This window comes from Lissotriton vulgaris, chromosome 9 (genome assembly GCF_964263255.1).
Source record: "Lissotriton vulgaris chromosome 9, aLisVul1.2, whole genome shotgun sequence".
NCBI classification, from domain to species: domain Eukaryota; kingdom Metazoa; phylum Chordata; class Amphibia; order Caudata; family Salamandridae; genus Lissotriton; species Lissotriton vulgaris.
Window position 1 is genome coordinate 552,920,095 of NC_141697.1, and position 20,367 is coordinate 552,940,461.

At 41.0% G+C, this 20,367-nt stretch overlaps 1 protein-coding gene across 1 annotated transcript in view; it reads left to right on the forward strand.

The window, feature by feature from the left end:
- The window catches only part of LOC147691771 (solute carrier family 22 member 6-A-like), a 475,311-nt gene that overhangs the window by 160,587 nt on the left and 294,357 nt on the right, over positions 1-20,367 (forward strand). The window contains exon 3 of the mRNA XM_086938064.1: positions 1,207-1,361. Within this exon, the coding sequence (XP_086794190.1) occupies positions 1,207-1,361 (155 nt within the window). The remainder of the gene's footprint in view (positions 1-1,206; positions 1,362-20,367) is intronic.

The window sequence follows — 20,367 nt, forward strand, 5'->3', positions numbered from 1 at the left end:
GTACAAATAAAGAAGACAAAGAGAACATTTTAGAAGTCTGTGAATGTGAAGGAGTTTTAAATTAGAGACTAAAGATAAAGGGGCAGATTTATCAATATTTGATGGAGGGCTACGCAGAAAGACTTCTTTGCTCCGCTGTGTCACACGGACAGGGCAGAAATGCACCATCTCTACCGAGATATGAAATATTCCTGATCTCTCTCTGTGCGCTGGTACACTATGTCCTGACTAGCGCCTATGCAGGCAGACTTGCCCCATGATGCAAGAGTGCCTGGATTGTAGGCAGGATTGTTTTTGCTCAGCAAGTGGCACCGTCCTGCACAAAAGCAATCCTTAGAGGTGTTTTCTCTTTCGAAGTGTGCTGCAGAAACAACAAAGTTGCTTAGTTATTTCTACCTCTGTTGCACCACAGGGTAAAGATCAGATGTGAAGTATCATTGGAACTTTGCTGCATCTAATGCCTTTATTATTGTGCTGATTGAGCAACATCATCTCTTATTTGACACAATCTCATAGGGAAGGCAAAAAAGAAGATCCGCAAGCCATCTTTATACTGAACAAAGTGCCATGGAGACATAGATTGGTCCCTGTCACTGAAATGAAATACACCTGTGTGTCCTGATCTCCATTCCCTTGCCCTCACTTAACTCTCTTCCCTGCGTACATGTGTTCCATGCCCTTTTTCCTTTAGCATAATAAGGCCACATTTTTACACAGACACAGAATGGGAATACTCTTTGATACATCAGGCCCAAAACTTTTGCTTCATTTTGTATTCTTCTAAATGCTGCTATTGACAGTGTGCATCAATAATGGATAAGGTTCAATATATCTTTTGGGCTTTGGTGCATCACCAGTTGTCCCACAAAATGTAAACATTTTGACAAATGAATACTTAAAAAAAGAAAAGAAAGATAGCACACTAATTGTAGTTAATTCAAAAGAAAACAAACACTCTTAAACAAAGCATTGTAGAATTCCCCTCAAGCTTTGCTTCTACTGGTTCGAGTCTCTCTTGAAAGCATAATCAATTCTGGTTAACTCATATTGAGGGTCTTCCTTGCTTGTTTACTTTACCAGATTGACCAATAACTGAAACTAATCTTGGTTTATGGAGAAATTATTGGTATCACATTTGACTTTTCTTCAATCACTTGTTATTTATCATAGGAGAAATGACTTAACTTGGTTCTCTTTCTTATTTAGATTTGGACGAAGGAGGCTGATAATTTGGTCCTACTTGCAGCTGGCAGTCTCCGGGACATGTACAGCTTTTTCACCTAACTTTATTTCATATTGTGTTTTCCGCTTCCTGGTTGGGATGGCCAACTCAGGAGTTGTCCTGAGCACAGTGTCACTGGGTAAAAGAAGTGTATCCTTTTATATTATTACTGATCTTCTCCAAGCTGATTGTATGTTTGAAAAAAAAGTCCCTTCCTTAGCACTAACATTCTAGCCCTCTGAAAATGTGGTTCTTCTTCAGATGTCACATTCTATAGCCAACAACATATAGCCATGTTGCTGGAGAGAATGACACAAAATGAATTCCAATTGGAAATCGTTATTCACTTTTACAGGTCAAACAGTAGCTTATAGGCATGCTGTGGAATAGTGACATACATTATTTTGAAGACTGCTCTCCAGTCTTTGCTGGACGTTCTTGATACATTTAAAACATATATGACTCAACTATTAGACAATTGGTACATTTATTGGTATATGCATTTGGTATAACTTAATTTTTAAGTAATAACACCAATTATTTAATCTGCATACAGTAAATAAATGTTTCTCATAGGTATCTGCCATTAGGAAGATAGGTATGTGCCTAAATGCATGTCACTTGCAACATGCATGGAGGAAGCGAGCTGTAGCATATGGTACATTCTAAAGGATGGTTTGTCTTCTAGCATCATAGTGGCTTCCAGCCACTGTTTGCTCTGGCAAAGGCTCTGGGCGGAATTTAGCCTATGTCGGTGAGACATTGGCATGCTGAGCATGGAAGAGTTATCTAGAGAGAGAGAACTATAGAAATGTAGATACCCCTGCATATGAGTACTACAGATTAGTTCTATGATTGTGCATGTGGCAGAATATTGGATTGCTTTGTATGTAATAATTGATGCAATGCCATTTGACGATGGATGGTTATATGCAGAGATATGCAAAAAACATTTAGTTGATTTAACATTAAATTTCATTTTGTTGAGGCAGTCCTCCTTTTTCCTTCTGAGTGGCTACAGTAAAATGATGGAAAAGAAATCTACCGAGAAATGATGAGGATCCTAACGCTTAATAGGGTCTCATGATAACCAAATGTCACTATACCCAGGGCATGTCTATTTCATACCCTGTAGTCGGTAAAAAGAACCAGCCAGATGCATCAACCTAAAAACCGGTCGCAAACGGGCAGATTCTCAGAATCTGCCCCTTTGCGAGCGGTATTTTTGCATTTGGGATGCATCATCCCAAATGCAAAAATCGCAATTTAAGGAATCTCTAAATTGAGATTCCTTAAATGCAATGCATCAAAGTAAAAAAATTAGCGATTTCGCTAATAGGAGTAGCAAATTACCATGAAGTTCAACTTCATGGTAATTTGCAAAAACTTTGAAAAATGCACTTTTGTGCATTTTTCAAAGTTTCATGTTGCACACTCACATGCCCTGTGGGTATGTGTGTGCGCAACATATGTGCACAGATCAATTTCAGGGGTGCAACAGGGTGTCATTTTGGCAATTAAGAAAAGTGTAGGAATCGCTAATTTTATAGCGATTCCTACATGCATAGGCTTTTCCGATTCCTAAATAGCGATTCCTTAAAAATCTTTAGGAATCGCAATTCCATCTGTTGATGCATCTAGCTGATAATCCCTATATTTCATTGAAACACAACTGGAATGAAGCGCCTTCAGATGAAAAGTCATCATCTGCACTGTTTATTATTTATTTATATATTTGGGTTATTCTTATGGAAAGAACCTTGCCACTTTGCCAGAAGAACGCTTTAGAAACAGCTGAAAGAAAAGACCCTTTAGAGCAGATGCTTAGAAAGACATGTATCCTGAATATCAATCCCAGAATAACAATGAGTCACAATATTGACAACAAAATATGAAAAAAGTAAGAAAGTCCAGATTTTCTAAACCTAACTCCAGATATATTTTTCTAGGTAGTACATATATATTCAAGGTACGTAGATTTGGAGTTAGGAATAGAAAAAGTATGGTTCCCTATATACACCTTCCTTTTGGTATTTTATCCCTGGATAATTTGTCCTCAATATTCTTGACCACGATATTCTGGGATTCGATATTCAGTAGTACAATCGCTTGGAAAGGAAGCTGATAAATTTAAGTGCAGAGTTACTTAGTCAAGCAGATGTAATCTGAATAAGTAAGTCTTGAAGTCCTTTCAAGAAGGTAACACGTTTGATGTGTTTAGAGACAATCTCGTAATCTGGCATTATAAAATGGATTATGTTGATACACAGACTAAAATCTATGTTCAACTACCTTCGTGACACTCCAAAGTTTTTAATGCAAATGTGTCCCTTCCATGGAATTAGACAACAAGGCTGTTATCCGTTTATATTGCAAAACAGTGCGTTTCTAATTTACTGCCCTTATTGTTTTTAGGTATGTGATTTTTAGGTATGTGACATGTGATCTTATTGCAGGCATGGTCACACAAATCAGAAGACAATGCAGCACTGCAACTGACATTGACAAAAAAACGTTTATCCATAGATCTGGAAGAAAGCTATGTTTTTTAGATCACTCCTAAATTTTAAATTAGTTGGCATACAGCAGTGAAAGCAGGCAAAAACACAATCCACAGTACCGTACCCTTATTGGGAATATACCACCATTAAATGTTTCAGCAATATCATACCTTCAGAACACTCATACCCCACTTGTCTCAGATTTCAAGGCATGTGGCGATGAGACCAGATTGAATGTTATAGCTACATGAGGTAGTGTTTCATAGGCCATATTTAGAACAGCAATTTTAAGCCATATAGTCTGTGTAAAGGTCTTTCAGAGCTAGTTGTACATGATGTTGTAAATTTAGATCCATGCATCATTCCACTGAAAGACTTACCAGCAACACACATTCAAGACTGCAGTGGATGCAAAGTGAATGTATTGGCCTGCGGGAACATTAACACTTTACATGCTTTCTGCAGCTATTCTGCTGTCTCTTGTGTAAAGCAGACAGTCAAATTAATTGTATTCTTCACCATATACTTGTCACCCATCTCATCACAAATTTCAGGGTTCCTGTTCCTTTTTGCATTATTTGTTTATGTTTTTTTGCTTAACATATTCCCAAATATAGTGAAATGCATTTTTAGACATGTTGTTCTTTTGTCTTTGATGTGTGATGTTTATTAAGTTTCTGAAAATGTTATCTTTTTATTTCTCGCATATTCTGCACATCCTTGTATTATTGTGTATATTCATTGGCCTATTTCTCTGTTGCATTGAAATGTGTGGTAATAAAGGTATTTCTCCTCATTGCACCACTTGTTTTGTAAGTTAATGATGCTTTATTGAAGAGTATCATGAAACAATACATAGATCAAATTATATATGGCACTCCAAGCATTATAAATACAACAAAAATTAGTAAGTTTAAAATAACAGTATACTATGAAAGAACTTGTGAAATGAAATTGTGAAAAAAACAATAATTGGGAACTATAATGCTTACAATTTAAGAATATAAACAGACATAGAACAGTAGCACTTTAATTTTTTAAAAATAAAAGAAGAAAAAATAAGAGAAAGAAGGAAAAGAAAGAGAAAAGAAGACGATTAGTAAAAAAGGAGCATGCCTTGACAATCATCTCTAAATACTTATAGCAAGCAAACAGACTTATAGTTGCCTCATGGGTGTCAAAAGCAATATTAACAGGTCTAGAAGGAGTATTAGCCCTGGATAAGTAGGAAGTGAGTGGAAGACATAGCACATCTCTTCTAATCATAAGGGGAAGTGTAGCGGCATAAATTCTATCTAATCCATGATGATGGTATAGTAAACTCCACTAACCAATACAATTTATTTTTTAAGTATCTTTCCAATTATATGTGATAATTTGTTGAGCAGTGGAAATCAACAAATGTGATGAATTTTCCAAATGGTTTATGAGAGTGCCGTAAGGAAGAAGAACCACTTAAGAAAAGATGGACAGTATTAAATGTAATATTAGTAGACAAAATATTGATTATTCTATTTTAAAAGTGTAACCAAAACTTCCTAACCCAAAGACATTAAAAAAACATATGAAACATATCTGGGTCTGAGCTGTTTCCGATGGCATCGTAATCGGCTCCTATGAAGGGATCCATTAATTGATTGCAATCGCCCACTTCTATAATGTTGTGAGAGGGACAAGCAGATAAAAGGGACTAAAAACAATCTCAAAATTGTGAATCCACCCCATGGTGCCATAAACATTGCACAGCGAGAAAAGGATATCATTCATCTTAATATTCAATATTAGCCATCTACCAGCATCTTCTTTTTTTAATTTAACAATTGAACATGCAAAGATTTATGTACCAAAATGGAATCTACATTCTTGTTATTAATAGCAGGAGAACTGAAAACATACCCAACCCATTGTCAGTGCACACAATCAATATCTTGTTACTTAGGAAAGCAATTTGGCAATTCAATTATGAAAAGTGAGTAGGCTCCCTCTGCTTTTTAACAGGGTTTTGAAAACCCTTTACATTCCAAGAAATAATACATAAATTAGCCACTGAAAATATGAAATTAACTGTTAACCAAGAAGACATATATAAACTTATTATCGCATAACAAAAAACAATATAAATAGGACGTGATGTAGATTGGTGGAATACCAAGTAAACAAGATTGCATATAGAGAACAAATAAAGCAGCAGAAAACAAATGTAGAGAGAGTGAAGAAAATTTAAAAAAGAGATAAGGATTAGGGAAAAGAGAAATAGAGTGAGGGAGTAAATATAACTAACTAGTATAGAAAAAAAATAAAAAGATGACAATAGCCAAAAGACTTTAGTCATGTTTATAATTGAAGAAGAAATATGGTTATTAATGGTAAGAGGGGGAACGAGACTAGGAGATGCCCAGCCTGAACAGGGAAAATTGAGGAATAAGATAGATATATAACAAATAATGTCAGGAAGAATGAAGTAATACAAACATTAAAAAATGAATACAATACAACATCTGACTCAACTAGGAAACACTCAAACTTGTCATTCATGAAAATGATGATACATCTCTAACATAACGTGAAATGAAATGAAATGAATGAAATGAAATGAATGAAATGAAATGAAATGAAAGAAATGAAATGAAATGAAAAGAGATTTGTAAAGCGCATGGCTGCCCTTGAGCGTCCCAGCGCTGAAACCAAACACAGGACCACCACCCAAATACAACAGAAACGAAAGCCTAAAGGGGGAAGAGATAAGTTTTCAATGCCTTGCGGAAACGCACTAGATTGGATTCTTTTCGCAGGGCCATCGGCAGAGCATTCCATAATTGGCCTGCATTAATAGAGAACCGGCGACCGCCGGACTTCACCTTTTTGGCTCTGGGTATCACCATAAAAATTACCATCATCCGAGCGAAGGGCTCGCGTAGGTTTGTATGGGCGCATCAGGTCTCTAAGGATTGGAGGGCCTGATCCTTGCAAAGCTTTAAACACGATGCAAAGGGATTTACATTTTATGCGAGCTCGAATTGGAAGCCAATGCAAGGCCTTGAGAGCAGGCTTAGCTGATGATCTTTTGGCAGTACCAGTGAGCATTCGTGCAGCCGCATTCTGAGCTCTTTGGAGCACATTCAGAGTGGATTCTGGTGAGCCAAGGAATAGGGCATTACTATAATCCAGCCTTGACATGACTAATCCTTGCACCAGTAGTTTCCGGGAGTTTTCAGGGAGTAGCGGGAGGATCTTCCGTACTGACCTAAGCAGACCATAGCAAGTCCCTGCCACTCGTTTAGCTTGAGTGGTCATTGACAGTTCGGGTTCTAGCAAGACCCCCAGACTTTTTATAGCTTCTTTGGGAACTGGGGGGGCACCTAGACTATCCGGCCACATGGATTTGGGGAGTGTTGAACATAGATTGCCAAGAAGCATCAGCTCCGTTTTCGTCCCATTTAGTTTGAGCCTGGAATCCGACATCCATGACATGATGTTGACTAAACACGATGCAAACTTTTCCCCCTGGCTTTCCGAGAGGGACAGCGAGACGATCAGTTGAGTGTCGTCTGCGTAGGTTGCGATTTTCACCCCGAAGGGTGAAACCACCGCCTCCAGTGGGGCCATATAGATGTTAAAAAGCGTAGGGCTCAATGAAGAGCCCTGCGGTACTCCACACTGAAGGGGGGTAGGCAGAGATCGAAAATTGCCTTCGCAGACCTGATAAGTCCGGCCACTCAAGTACGACGCGAGCCATTTGAGGGCCGACCCTCTCACTCCAATCTTCCCCAAACGGTTGATCAGGATATTATGATCAACCGTATCAAATGCAGCGCTTAGATCCAGGAGGACCACCGCAGGGGATCCTCCCGAATCCAAGATGCATCTGCCTTCCTCCACCATTGAAATCAAGGCCGAGTCGGTTCCCTGGCCAGGCCGAAAGCCCGTCTGAGTACGACCCAGTAGATCGTTAGATTCCAGGAAATGCGAAAGCTGGCGATTGGCAAACTTCTCGGCGATCTTATTCAGCCCGGGCAGAAGCGAGATGGGACGGTAGTTCGCCAAATCGGCCGGATCAAGGCCTGGTTTTTTCAGAAGGGCCTTGACAATGGCTTGCTTCCAACTAGGTGGAACAATGCCATGGGTGAATGAGGCATTCAGCAGGTCGATAGCTGGGCCTGCAATGATGTTCGTGAATTGCTTGAGGATCCGGATGGGCATGGGGTCCAAAGGGGAGCCGCTCTTCAGGGCTGAAAGCTCCTCACAAAAAGCCTCCTTTGAGACAGGGGGGAAGCTATCCAACACCTTTACGTCCAGTGCGGCCTCCGGAGCTGCTTTGTCTACCCTACCGGTGCTCAGAGGAAGGCTGGCTAAGATGTTCTGTATTTTGACATCAAAAAACTGGGCCAGTTGATTGCATTTATCAGAATTTACCTCCTGAGTTACCGGGGGAGTAGGGACAGTGAGAAGCTCTTTAAGGATCTGATAAGTTTCTCTAGAAGAGTAACCTGCCATTCTGATTCTTTCCTCAAAATGGGCGGCTTTGGTCAAATTGCAAGCCACCTTGTATGCTCTCATGGCTTCACGATAGTTATCTTTTTTGGTGGTCGCCCAGTTCTTCCGCCATTCTCGCTCCAGCTTTTTACATTTCTTTCTCATACATCCCAATTCAGAGGTGTACCAGGAGGACTTGGGGCCGCTCCTTTTATTTGAGATGGCTTTGAGAGGAAGTTCCCTATCTAATGCTTGGCGGAGCCAGTCATGGAAGGCAACATCGGCTACCAGGGGATCGCATCCAGATGGGGGGACTGATTGTTCAAGAATAAGGGAGAACGTGAACACTGGAAGCAGGTGGACGCTGACAGGCAGCATAAAAAATTCCATTGGTTTAGTGGTAATATGGGACCGGTAAAGAAACAATAAAATAAGAGTTACAAAATTATGTAGAGAGCAAGTCAGGATTTACTAAATTCTATCTCTTCCTCCTTGTGTGCATGTATACACAGCTTAAGGTTCTTTGGCTCCTCGAATGTGGTTGTTTTATCCTTATATGTGACCTTAAAAAACTGGGGCGAATGAGTCCATATCGTGCATTCATTGATCTTAGTACTGCTCTAAAGTCCGAAAATATGTACCTTCTGTTGGCGGTTGATCTAGACACATCTGCACCGATGAAAACCTTGCGCCCTGACCAGAGAATCTGTTTCTGTTGTTTGGCCATGTGAGGACTTCCATTAGGTCTGAGTATTGTAAAAATAAAGCAATGATCCCTCAAGGTCTATTAGAGTTTGAGGACTGTGAGGGGCCTATCCGATAAGCCCTCTGGGTATTAAACTTGACCAAAGACTTTAAGCCAACACTCTTTGGGATATAAAGCTTTAGGAATGTAATCATGCCCTGCCCCTCTGAGCACTCAGGGATACCATAAATTCACAAATGTTTGTGTCAATTGTGATTTCTAAATCTTCAGCCAGGTTCTTCAATTGTTTTTCTACCTTGGTCAGAAGAGTCACTTGGGCAGCAACATCCATTGCTTCATTAACCCGCTGCTCAACTTTTTTAAACCTGTAATCAAGAATAGACCACTTTTCCTCAATCCTCTGCAAGGAGGCACTTGTTTTGACTTAAAAGTGTCTCATATTGTTCAACTCCTCCATAATGTCTTCCAATGTTAAAGGTTATGGGGATTACCCTTTTGTTAGCACCACCTCCAGACTCCTATCAAAAATTTGCATTTGAAATCACACTACAAAATCACACTTAAAAGTGAATGGGTACTCCAAATTCTTTATTATAGGCAGTGGCACATTGATAAACATTACGGCACCAGGAAAATACAATGAACCATCTACAGTGCCCGTTTAACCTAAACGAAAACCAAAGTGTATACATAGGCTACTTTGACACCACTTCAAAGTCAAGGTTTATTCACAGCCTCTGTGAACCATAAAAAGACGAAAGTACAAGCATCAATTAATATCCTGTAAGGCACTACATTGAGTGCATGTTTACTCACTTTCAATACTGCTGCTGACATGGGGCTGGTTTCTATAAATTATAACGTAAATGCCCATCATGAGATAGTGAATTAGTTTTCATCCTTGTTTCATGGACTAGAAAGACTTAAGACCATGAAAGTGTAACTTCACATAAATGGTGACATTCGTACGGTTGCTCAATGGCATTGTCGAATTGCAATTCATTTGCAGAGGCTGTTGAGAAAGAACTTGAGACAATAATAAGGCACAACATCCTTGAGTGATACACTAGTACAATGCCATGGGAATAACCCATATTGCTATTGCCGAAAAAAAGGGCAGTGAAGGAGCCGTGTGCATCTGCGTTGATATGCGCTAAGAGAACAAGACAATTGAAAAAAATGACATCTCTGTCCGCACAATGCTGACATGATTACACAGTTGAATAGAGCTAAAGTCTTTTGCAGCTTTGATTTGAACACAGGGTAACACCAAGTTGAACTGGAATAAAATTCCAGGTACATTACTACCTTTTTGACTCAAGTTGGTTTATTTAGATATAAAAGGCTAAGTTTTATAGTTTCGCTTTTGGGGCCACACCAAAGGAACATAATAAAGTTCTTACACAAGTATGTTACATTCTTGCCCATGCAGGTCTCACATTGAATGTGGCAAAGTGTGAGTTTCAAAAAACCAAACTAAAGTTCTTTGGTCATATCTTTTTTGATGGGTGAATGACTCCTGATCCTTAAAGCACAAGCCTTGTCATCCATTTCTACCCCAGAAAATGTAACTATCCTGCGATCCTTACTTGGTATGGCCGGTTACTGTTCAATGTATAGACATGACTTTGCCACTCTAGCATGCAATTGAGAACGCTCCTGAAATAGCTTACTTTTATCTGAAATTGCAGACAGATGTTGTTGACATCTTTTCCCAGCACATTGGACATCCCAATGCCCCAAGACACATTGTGGCTCATGCTATCTGAGGTTTGTCATTGACGGAATGTAACTATTTATAACCTGAAAAAGAAAGCCTCACGTGGTGAGGGCTTGTGAGCATTTTCGCGGGTTCCTGTATGGAAAGCATTTCACAGTTGTCAACTACCACCAAGCATTCCTCACCATTTTTGGAAATCCTAAATCCAAGATTCCCCCTCACATTTAGAATTGGGGGTTGTGTTGCCGGAGTATGATTATACAATCGTGCACCAGCCAGGAAAAGATTAAAACCCTGCTGACTAATTCTCAAGTGTGTCAATACAGTGTCAGGGCAATGCATTTAAAGCAGAAGATGCTTATGTTAGCTTCCTGGTAAAATCCATTACCCCTGCTGTCATATTGGTGGAACAAATCATTGCTGCCTCGAAAACTGACAGAGCCTTGCTCATATAAGACATTATTACACATCAATCATGGTGAAAACACGTGACCTGTTCATAATGACCTGGAATACCAGAAATTCCAAAATGTGCAAGAATAACTTTCTGATACCCCAAAGGCATCATCTTACAAGGGGTGAGAATTGTCATACCAGAGAGTCGGAGAGAACAAGTTATTGACTTGGCCCATGAGTGACATCTTGGAGTTGTTACTACTAAACGAGCTCTACAGAACCAAATGTTCTTCCCTCGTCTTCATAAAGAGTTAAGGGCATGCCATTTGTGCAGCTGCTTGTCATTCTAAACAACCCTGCATCCATTAAGCATGTCTGACCTTCCAAAGCATGCATGAGAGAAGATTGCCATAGATTTCTTCGGATTCTTTGACAATCATTTACTATGGTTCACTGCCAAAATACTGCCTCCTAAAATATCATGCTACAAAAATAGCGGGACATAAATACCGAAGGCAAAAAGCTTGTCATCCTATAATGTTAAGTACTAAAATCTTAAGAAAACAAATATCGCTGTCACTAATAATGTATAAAATATTGTTTTTAAATATGTATAAATTTAACTTGTAAATATTAAATATATTAGATACTAATAGTAATCTAATAAAACATATTTAGGGCCTCAATTATATGTTGGTCGGAAAGCCTCTGACCAACATCCATGTTTTAATCTCTGACTGCCTTATTACATAGAAGAAGATCAGAGTTTAAACTAGACAGTCAAACCGACTGGCTGCCGATGGGATCAGGGAGCCCGTTGGCCAGTCGTACGCCGCACCTAATCGCTGACGGATAGCGTTTCCACTGTCGGTTTCAGACAGGCTTAACCATGTTGGGCTTTTTGACATGTAAAGCCTGTTGGAAAGTGACATTGGGAGCCCCTAGCAGGGCTCTCCTCCCTCTGCGTCACATGTTTATTTAAACATATCTTACAATTATACTTATTATAAAAAAGTTAAAGACAAATATATATATGTGAACGTGAGGGTGAAGCGGAAGAACTATTTACTTACCTACCTACCAAGCATTTCCACTCGCAAACAAAGTGTGCATGCTAGCGCAACAGAGTGAGATGCAAAGTCACTCTTAAAGGCATTGGAAAAATGTCAATGGTCAGAAATCACTAAATGGTGGGAACAAAAGACCTTGAAAAAATATACGGAAGTAGGATGTATACCGAGAGGATTGAGAATTCTACTGGCACTGAGTTTTGAGAATCCAAACCCGGATGTGCTAACCGAGTGGGCTGAAAACAATCTGGCTGCCTCCATGAACCTAGTTAAAATCCTGGTCAAATATGCACAATTAGATCGGTATGAATTGCTCAAAGAAATTGCCAAATTAAATGAACAAGTAGACAAGTTAGAACAAACTGAATATATAGTGAAAACAAGAAAAGAAATCCAGGATAGGATTAAAAAACAAGAGGATAAGGTCAAACTAAGGAAGGTACATAAATTCACCCGGGACAAAGATGATTATGACTAAGGGCAGATTTTCACATTTGCACGGAGATATGAGAATGTGAGAAAAATACGTCTCAATGAAACATCCAAAGACACAGGCGATTTGACAGCGGAGGTAAGCACAATAGCAGCCAAAGTGGAATCATCAGCCTCTGATGCCACTTCACTAACTAGTAAAAGTGAATCCGAAGAAGGAAGAAGCAATGCCCGCTATAACAATTATGAAAGGAGTAAACTGAAGCCGGGAGAAGAGCTGAATTTTTTAGCTTAATATCGGTGGCAAACTCTGAGACCGCGCATTCTAGGGAAACAGTTCAGACAAGAAGAAACCAAAGGCGTAAAGCGAGGCGCAAACTCAGAAGGAGCAAGACCGAAAAGAGGACAGTGACGCTGGTGCTAGAGGGCAATACCATTGTTAATCTGTCTCTGGTGACTCTGAGTAGAGCAGAGAAACAACTGTTGGCTCTTGGACTTTCGTTTTGCCAGGAGAGTAATTTTAGTTACGCAAAACCAGAGTAGAGATATTCTCTTACACAAGGAAACTTAACACCTTGGCTGCTAAGGCAATTTTCAGCCTGTGCTGGAAATTTGTATTTTCCTTTATTCATGACGAGCTGGGCTCGTCATCAGCACACGACCACTGTGCACCATGACGAGCCCAGCTCGTCATCAGCATCGAAAGGGTTAAACTGAAAAAATTCTTCACTATTAAAGAGAGCAGTATGCAGCACAACAACAGAGTGAGCGATGTCACATGCAAGGAGGGCACTCCGATAAATCTTCAAGCATCTGATGCAGATATGCTTGCTACAATGCATGAACTAAGGATTAATGAATCCACCAACTCAGACAACAATATGGCTCTGGGTTCCACACAAGAAAGAATCAACACACTAGGGGGCACATTAGGATGACGGGCGGACTTTGTCCACCCGCCATCCCATTGTAGAAAGTGACCACCCACCATAAGGGCGGGGGTCCTGTGGCTGCAATTAGGATGCGCCCGCCACAGTGTTGGGCGCATCCAGCATTCCTGACATTGTGGCGGGCGGTACACTCAGCACCGCCCGCCACAATGCCAAGAAGGCATGCTGTGCACCTCCATGCAAAACATGGCAGGCACCGCGTGGTGCCTGCCATGTTGTGCATGGAACTGCTGGGGGGTACCATAGGTACCCCCATGTGCAGCCCCCACCCCCCTGAGTCCCTGGACTCCGCATGCCGCCATGGAAAGCATTGTAAAATTCCCGTTCTAATATGGCTGGGGGTGTTTGATAGATGCCGCCACCATATAGAACCCTTTTCCGCCCAGTCGACATGTCGACCGGGCGGAAAAGCGGCATACGGTCTTTCCGTCTGCCGCGGACCCCCCAGCCATAATAATATGGCGGGGTCATTCTTGCACGGATGGCGGGCAGATCGCCCCCACAGCCACCGCCGGCCTCAGGGGAGGGGGGGGGGGGGGGGCGATTAGCCCGCCATCTTAATGGGGCCCTAAGTCTCATTGAACCAAGTGCTGGCATGAGTCCTTTTAAAAATAAATCCACTTTTTGTCCAATGATGCCCAAGGGCGCGATCGACATTTTCCATGAAAGAACAACTGAAGATCTCAGAGCTTTATACCATAAAGTCAATCATGTGAAGAGAAAGAATACAATGAAATTTCGTGATAAGGAATATGCTAATCTGATCGCCAAGCTCAAAAACAACCAGGAAATCATAGTCAACAAATCTGACAAAGGTGGGAACTTGGTGATTTGGCCTCGCAAAGACTATATGAAGGAAGCATTTTGCCAATTGAATGACACAGCATGCTATGTTAAATCATCTATGGTTTAATGTAATAAAACTAAAGATGCACTTAAGAAAATGTTGATGAGCTATAAGCGACGGGGTCTAATATCCAATCAGGAACACTTAATTCTGTATAAGGAATTCCCTGTGATGCCTATTATGTATCTGATTCTTAGGATACACAAGAAAACTGAACCTGTACCAGGGAGACCCATCATTTCGGCAATTGGTGGAATGTGTGAAAAGTTAAAACATCAGTTGTTATGTTGATTACTCTCTTCAGAACCATGTGCAGCGGCTTCCGACTTTTGTGAAGGACACTGGGGATTTCCTTAATAAATTGAAACAAGTGGTTTGGAAAGATGGTTACTTATTCATTACTCTTGACATAGAATCACTCTACACAAGTATTGAGCATCAAGCAAGACTGGAAGCTGTAAAACAATATTTAGATACTAGACCTCTGAACTGTTATAATCATAACAATTTGTTTATGTTTAACAAACATGTGTACAGACAGTTCAGAGGAGTTGCCATGGGAGCCTGCTTCTCCCCCAGCTATGCGTGTTTACATGTAGGTTGGTGGGAGGAGCAGGCTCTCAATGGGATGTATAAGCATATTTCTGATGTTCATGTAGTAAATTGGTTCCGCTAAATAGACAATGTATTTATAGTATGGAAAGGTGAAATCAGGAGTGTAGAAATGTTTGTATCAGATATCAACACCAATGAAAGTAATTAAAATTGACATCTCTTATATATAGTGGCAGTGTTGATTTTTTGGATACCACTGTCTATGTAGTTGGGAATGAGGTACATACAACACTACATAGGAAGCCTACAAAAGGAAATTCTATGCTGCATGCTACGAGCTCACATCCAAAACATATAACCACTAACATCCCATATGTTGAGTTTTTGGGGCTAAAAAGGATCTGTAGCACTGAAGCAGAGTTTGAAAAGCGTACAATGGCATCCTTAGAAAGGTTCAAAAAAAGAGGATATAGCGAATAAATACTTAAAGAAGTCACCCGGAAAGCTATACTCCGTTCTAGGGATTCTCTTGCAAATAAATGTAATGTAATCCAGGAGACTAGCCAGTCAATCAGTGAGGAGCTCAGTGCACCGAGGTTGATTACCACTTACAGTCAACAACAGAGGCAAGTTAAGGCAATAATAAGAAAAAAATGGCCCATTTTGCTGACAGATGGGGTGCTGGCACCTATTTTACCAGCAGCACCTACCCTCACTTTCAGAAGAGCAACATCTATGAGGACAGAATTGGTTAAAAACTGCCCAAAAATGACCACTATAAAAACATGGTTAAAACCCAAATTGGGTTTTTTCAAATGTTCTACATGTAGGGCATGTAAATTTGGTTTTAACACCACCCACTACACAGTTCCTTTCAGTCCACAGCAAAGAGAGATAGGAGGCCACTTTACTTGCTGTACTGATTTTGCCGTATATGCTCTTTCATGTACCTGTGATTTAAATTACATAGGGAGCACTAAACTCCCGGTACATACTCGAATTTTGCAGCACTTCCATACAATTGTCAATAATGACATCAATTACCCCGTAGCACGCCATTTCAAGGCAGTACACATTAACAACCTTAGCTGTTTGAGATATTATGTGGTAGCTGCTATTCCTGTACTTCCGCATAGGGGTAATAGAGAGCGTATGCTTAGAAAACTGGTGACACACATGATAATGGAATTATTATGTGGTAGCTGCTATTCCTGTACTTCCGCATAGGGGTAATAGAGAGCGTATGCTTAGAAAACTGGTGACACACATGATAATGGAATTTGACAGTAAGGCCCTGAATGGTCTCAACACTACTGAGGACCTTCACTATTATTTGTATAATCATTAAGGACATAGTACCCATCCATCTTAGTATCATTACATGACGTAAAATGCACTATCTAGTTATAGCAATCTCAATAGTTAGTGTTTTCAATAGTAGGTTTCAGTCTCACTGTATGAACTGTACCATGTGTACAAATACCATCTAGTTATCACACAGATTGTGTTATATAAAACTTCTTTTGGAAAAAAATCCCATAAAAATGTTATCAAATTAGAAGTATTTTTTTACTTATATAATATTGGTATTAAGTCATAACACTATTTGCACTTATTATTATTGGACACATTACACTTTGAATTGTGTTATTTGCACGATATATAGGGCTTTTGGAAAATTGGTAGGAATACATTGCCTCATATCTGCTTAGAGTTCGTTAATCATTAATTGACTATGACCTATTTTGCTGCTTTTTCATTAACAGCATTGCATTCGTTCGATGAGGTATAGAGCTGCTTTGGTCAGGGTTTTTTCATTTATGCAGATATAAATTAAGTTTATAAAAGATTCTTTTACCCGACATTCATAACGAAATTGGTATGATCACATTTTCTATGTCTTACCAATTCAAGCACTACGTCACCATTAGTGGCTTCAAGTGTGTTTCAAGACAATGCTTTGCTTTGTATTTTATATTAACAAGTCTTTTAAAAAAACTAAATTTATAGACATGTTTTGCAGGTAGAAGTATCTTGCATTTATACTGATAGTATGTCGTTACATTTCAATATTAGGTCATTGGATTCTTGACATTTTACTCAATATTTATTGTGGCTTTTATATTCTCTTTTAATATGTTTACCACTGCACCGGCTGGTGCTAGTATAATATATTGCTGTTATTTATTATGACAAGGCTTGCCCTATTTTGTATTTAAAAATAACAATGGCACACTAATTTCGTTATGTGATTAAGGCTGCTGTGAGAGTCGAAACGCGTAATGGCTATTCAAATGTGAGCATTAAAATCTTGCAAACCTGAAAGAGGAGTATGTGCCTTACCTTCATCGCCTGCTTGGAAGTTGAAGTCGACAAAACTGTGATATATATATATATATATATATATATATATATATATATATATATATATATATATATATATATATATATATATATATATATATATATATATATATCCAAAAAAGAAAGGCTCCGAAAGGGGGGCCCCCAACTCTTCAGGGCGGCCTCTTAACACCAGGTACGGAGACACCTGGCAATTTCAGCACGAACACACCACACAAGAGGCCCACTTCAGCAGACAGGAAGCTTTTAATGGAGCGAAGCACAGCTTTTAAATGTCCCAACTAGTTTCGGCCAACCTTTGGCCTTGATCACGGGGTTAGTATTTGCACCAATGGCGTCTGTGCCTCCAAATTCGATGTGATTGCGGTCACCTGTCCGACCTTAGTATGCAAGTTCCAGAATGCACTTCTTCTTCTGGGGTAAGTCATGGAAAAGTTTCTTATGTTCTCTGTCAGCATTTGCGCTGTTCACGCCCCTAGTGCAGTCTTAATAGTGAAATAAAATCTTAGTGGTACTTTGGGCAGGGTTCCTTCTCAAGCGTAGTGCTGGAATGTACATCTTGCTCGCACTTCACGCTTCTGTCCGCTGAACGATTAGCAGAGGAATCATCCTCGGCTAAATCCCTTCCAGCGCTGCCTGCAATTTCACCGAATTGGCATTTCCTGCGTAGGACTGTTGGCAGCGTGTGAGTCATGCCCCCTCTTGAAATATCCAAAAAAGAAAGGCTCCGAAAGGGGGGCCCCCAACTCTTCAGGGCGGCCTCTTAACACCAGGTACGGAGACACCTGGCAATTTCAGCACGAACATACCACACAAGAGGCCCACTTAAGCAGACAGGAAGCTTTTAATGGAGCGAAGCACAGCTTTTAAATGTCCCAACTAGTTTCGGCCAACCTTTGGCCTTGATCACGGGGTTAGTATTTGCACCAATGGCGTCTGTGCCTCCAAATTCGATGTGATTGCGGTCACCTGTCCGACCTTAGTATGCAAGTTCCAGAATGCACTTCTTCTTCTGGGGTAAGTCATGGAAAAGTTTCTTATGTTCTCTATCAGCATTTGCGCTGTTCACGCCCCTAGTGCAGTCTTAATAGTGAAATAAAATCTTAGTGGTACTTTGGGCAGGGTTCCTTCTCAAGCGTAGTGCTGGAATGTACATCTTGCTCGCACTTCACGCTTCTGTCCGCTGAACGATTAGCAGAGGAATCATCCTCGGCTAAATCACTTCCAGCGCTGCCTGCAATTTCACCGAATTGGCATTTCCTGCGTAGGACTGTTGGCAGCGTGTGAGTCATGCCCCCTCTTGAAATATCCAAAAAAGAAAGGCTCCGAAAGGGGGGCCCCCAACTCTTCAGGGCGGCCTCTTAACACCAGGTACGGAGACACCTGGCAATTTCAGCACGAACACACCACACAAGAGGCCCACTTCAGCAGACAGGAAGCTTTTAATGGAGCGAAGCACAGCTTTTAAATGTCCCAACTAGTTTCGGACAACCTTTGGCCTTGATCACGGGGTTAGTATTTGCACCAATGGCGTCTGTGCCTCCAAATTCGATGTGATTGCGGTCACCTGTCCGACCTTAGTATGCAAGTTCCAGAATGCACTTCTTCTTCTGGGGTAAGTCATGGAAAAGTTTCTTATGTTCTCTGTCAGCATTTGCGCTGTTCACGCCCCTAGTGCAGTCTTAATAGTGAAATAAAATCTTAGTGGTACTTTGGGCAGGGTTCCTTCTCAAGCGTAGTGCTGGAATGTACATCTTGCTCGCACTTCACGCTTCTGTCCGCTGAACGATTAGCAGAGGAATCATCCTCGGCTAAATCCCTTCCAGCGCTGCCTGCAATTTCACCGAATTGGCATTTCCTGCGTAGGACTGTTGCCAGCGTGTGAGTCATGCCCCCTCTTGAAATATCCAAAAAAGAAAGGCTCCGAAAGGGGGGCCCCCAACTCTTCAGGGCGGCCTCTTAACACCAGGTACGGAGACACCTGGCAATTTCAGCACGAACACACCACACAAGAGGCCCACTTCAGCAGACAGGAAGCTTTTAATGGAGCGAAGCACAGCTTTTAAATGTCCCAACTAGTTTCGGCCAACCTTTGGCCTTGATCACGGGGTTAGTATTTGCACCAATGGCGTCTGTGCCTCCAAATTCGATGTGATTGCGGTCACCTGTCCGACCTTAGTATGCAAGTTCCAGAATGCACTTCTTCTTCTGGGGTAAGTCATGGAAAAGTTTCTTATGTTCTCTGTCAGCATTTGCGCTGTTCACGCCCCTAGTGCAGTCTTAATAGTGAAATAAAATCTTAGTGGTACTTTGGGCAGGGTTCCTTCTCAAGCGTAGTGCTGGAATGTACATCTTGCTCGCACTTCACGCTTCTGTCCGCTGAACGATTAGCAGAGGAATCATCCTCGGCTAAATCCCTTCCAGCGCTGCCTGCAATTTCACCGAATTGGCATTTCCTGCGTAGGACTGTTGGCAGCGTGTGAGTCATGCCCCCTCTTGAAATATCGAAAAAAGAAAGGCTCCGAAAGGGGGGCCCCCAACTCTTCAGGGCGGCCTCTTAACACCAGGTACGGAGACACCTGGCAATTTCAGCACGAACACACCACACAAGAGGCCCACTTCAGCAGACAGGAAGCTTTTAATGGAGCGAAGCACAGCTTTTAAATGTCCCAACTAGTTTCGGCCAACCTTTGGCCTTGATCATGGGGTTAGTATTTACACCAATGGCGTCTGTGCCTCCAAATTCGATGTGATTGCAGTCACCTGTCCGACATTAGTATGCAAGTTCCAGAATGCACTTCTTCTTCTGGGGTAAGTCATGGAAAAGTTTCTTATGTTCTCTGTCAGCATTTGCGCTGTTCACGCCCCTAGTGCAGTCTTAATAGTGAAATAAAATCTTAGTGGTACTTTGGGCAGGGTTCCTTCTCAAGCGTAGTGCTGGAATGTACATCTTGCTCGCACTTCACGCTTCTGTCCGCTGAACGATTAGCAGAGGAATCATCCTCGGCTAAATCCCTTCCAGCGCTGCCTGCAATTTAACCGAATTGGCATTTCCTGCGTAGGACTGTTGCCAGCGTGTGAGTCATGCCCCCTCTTGAAATATCCAAAAAAGAAAGGCTCCGAAAGGGGGG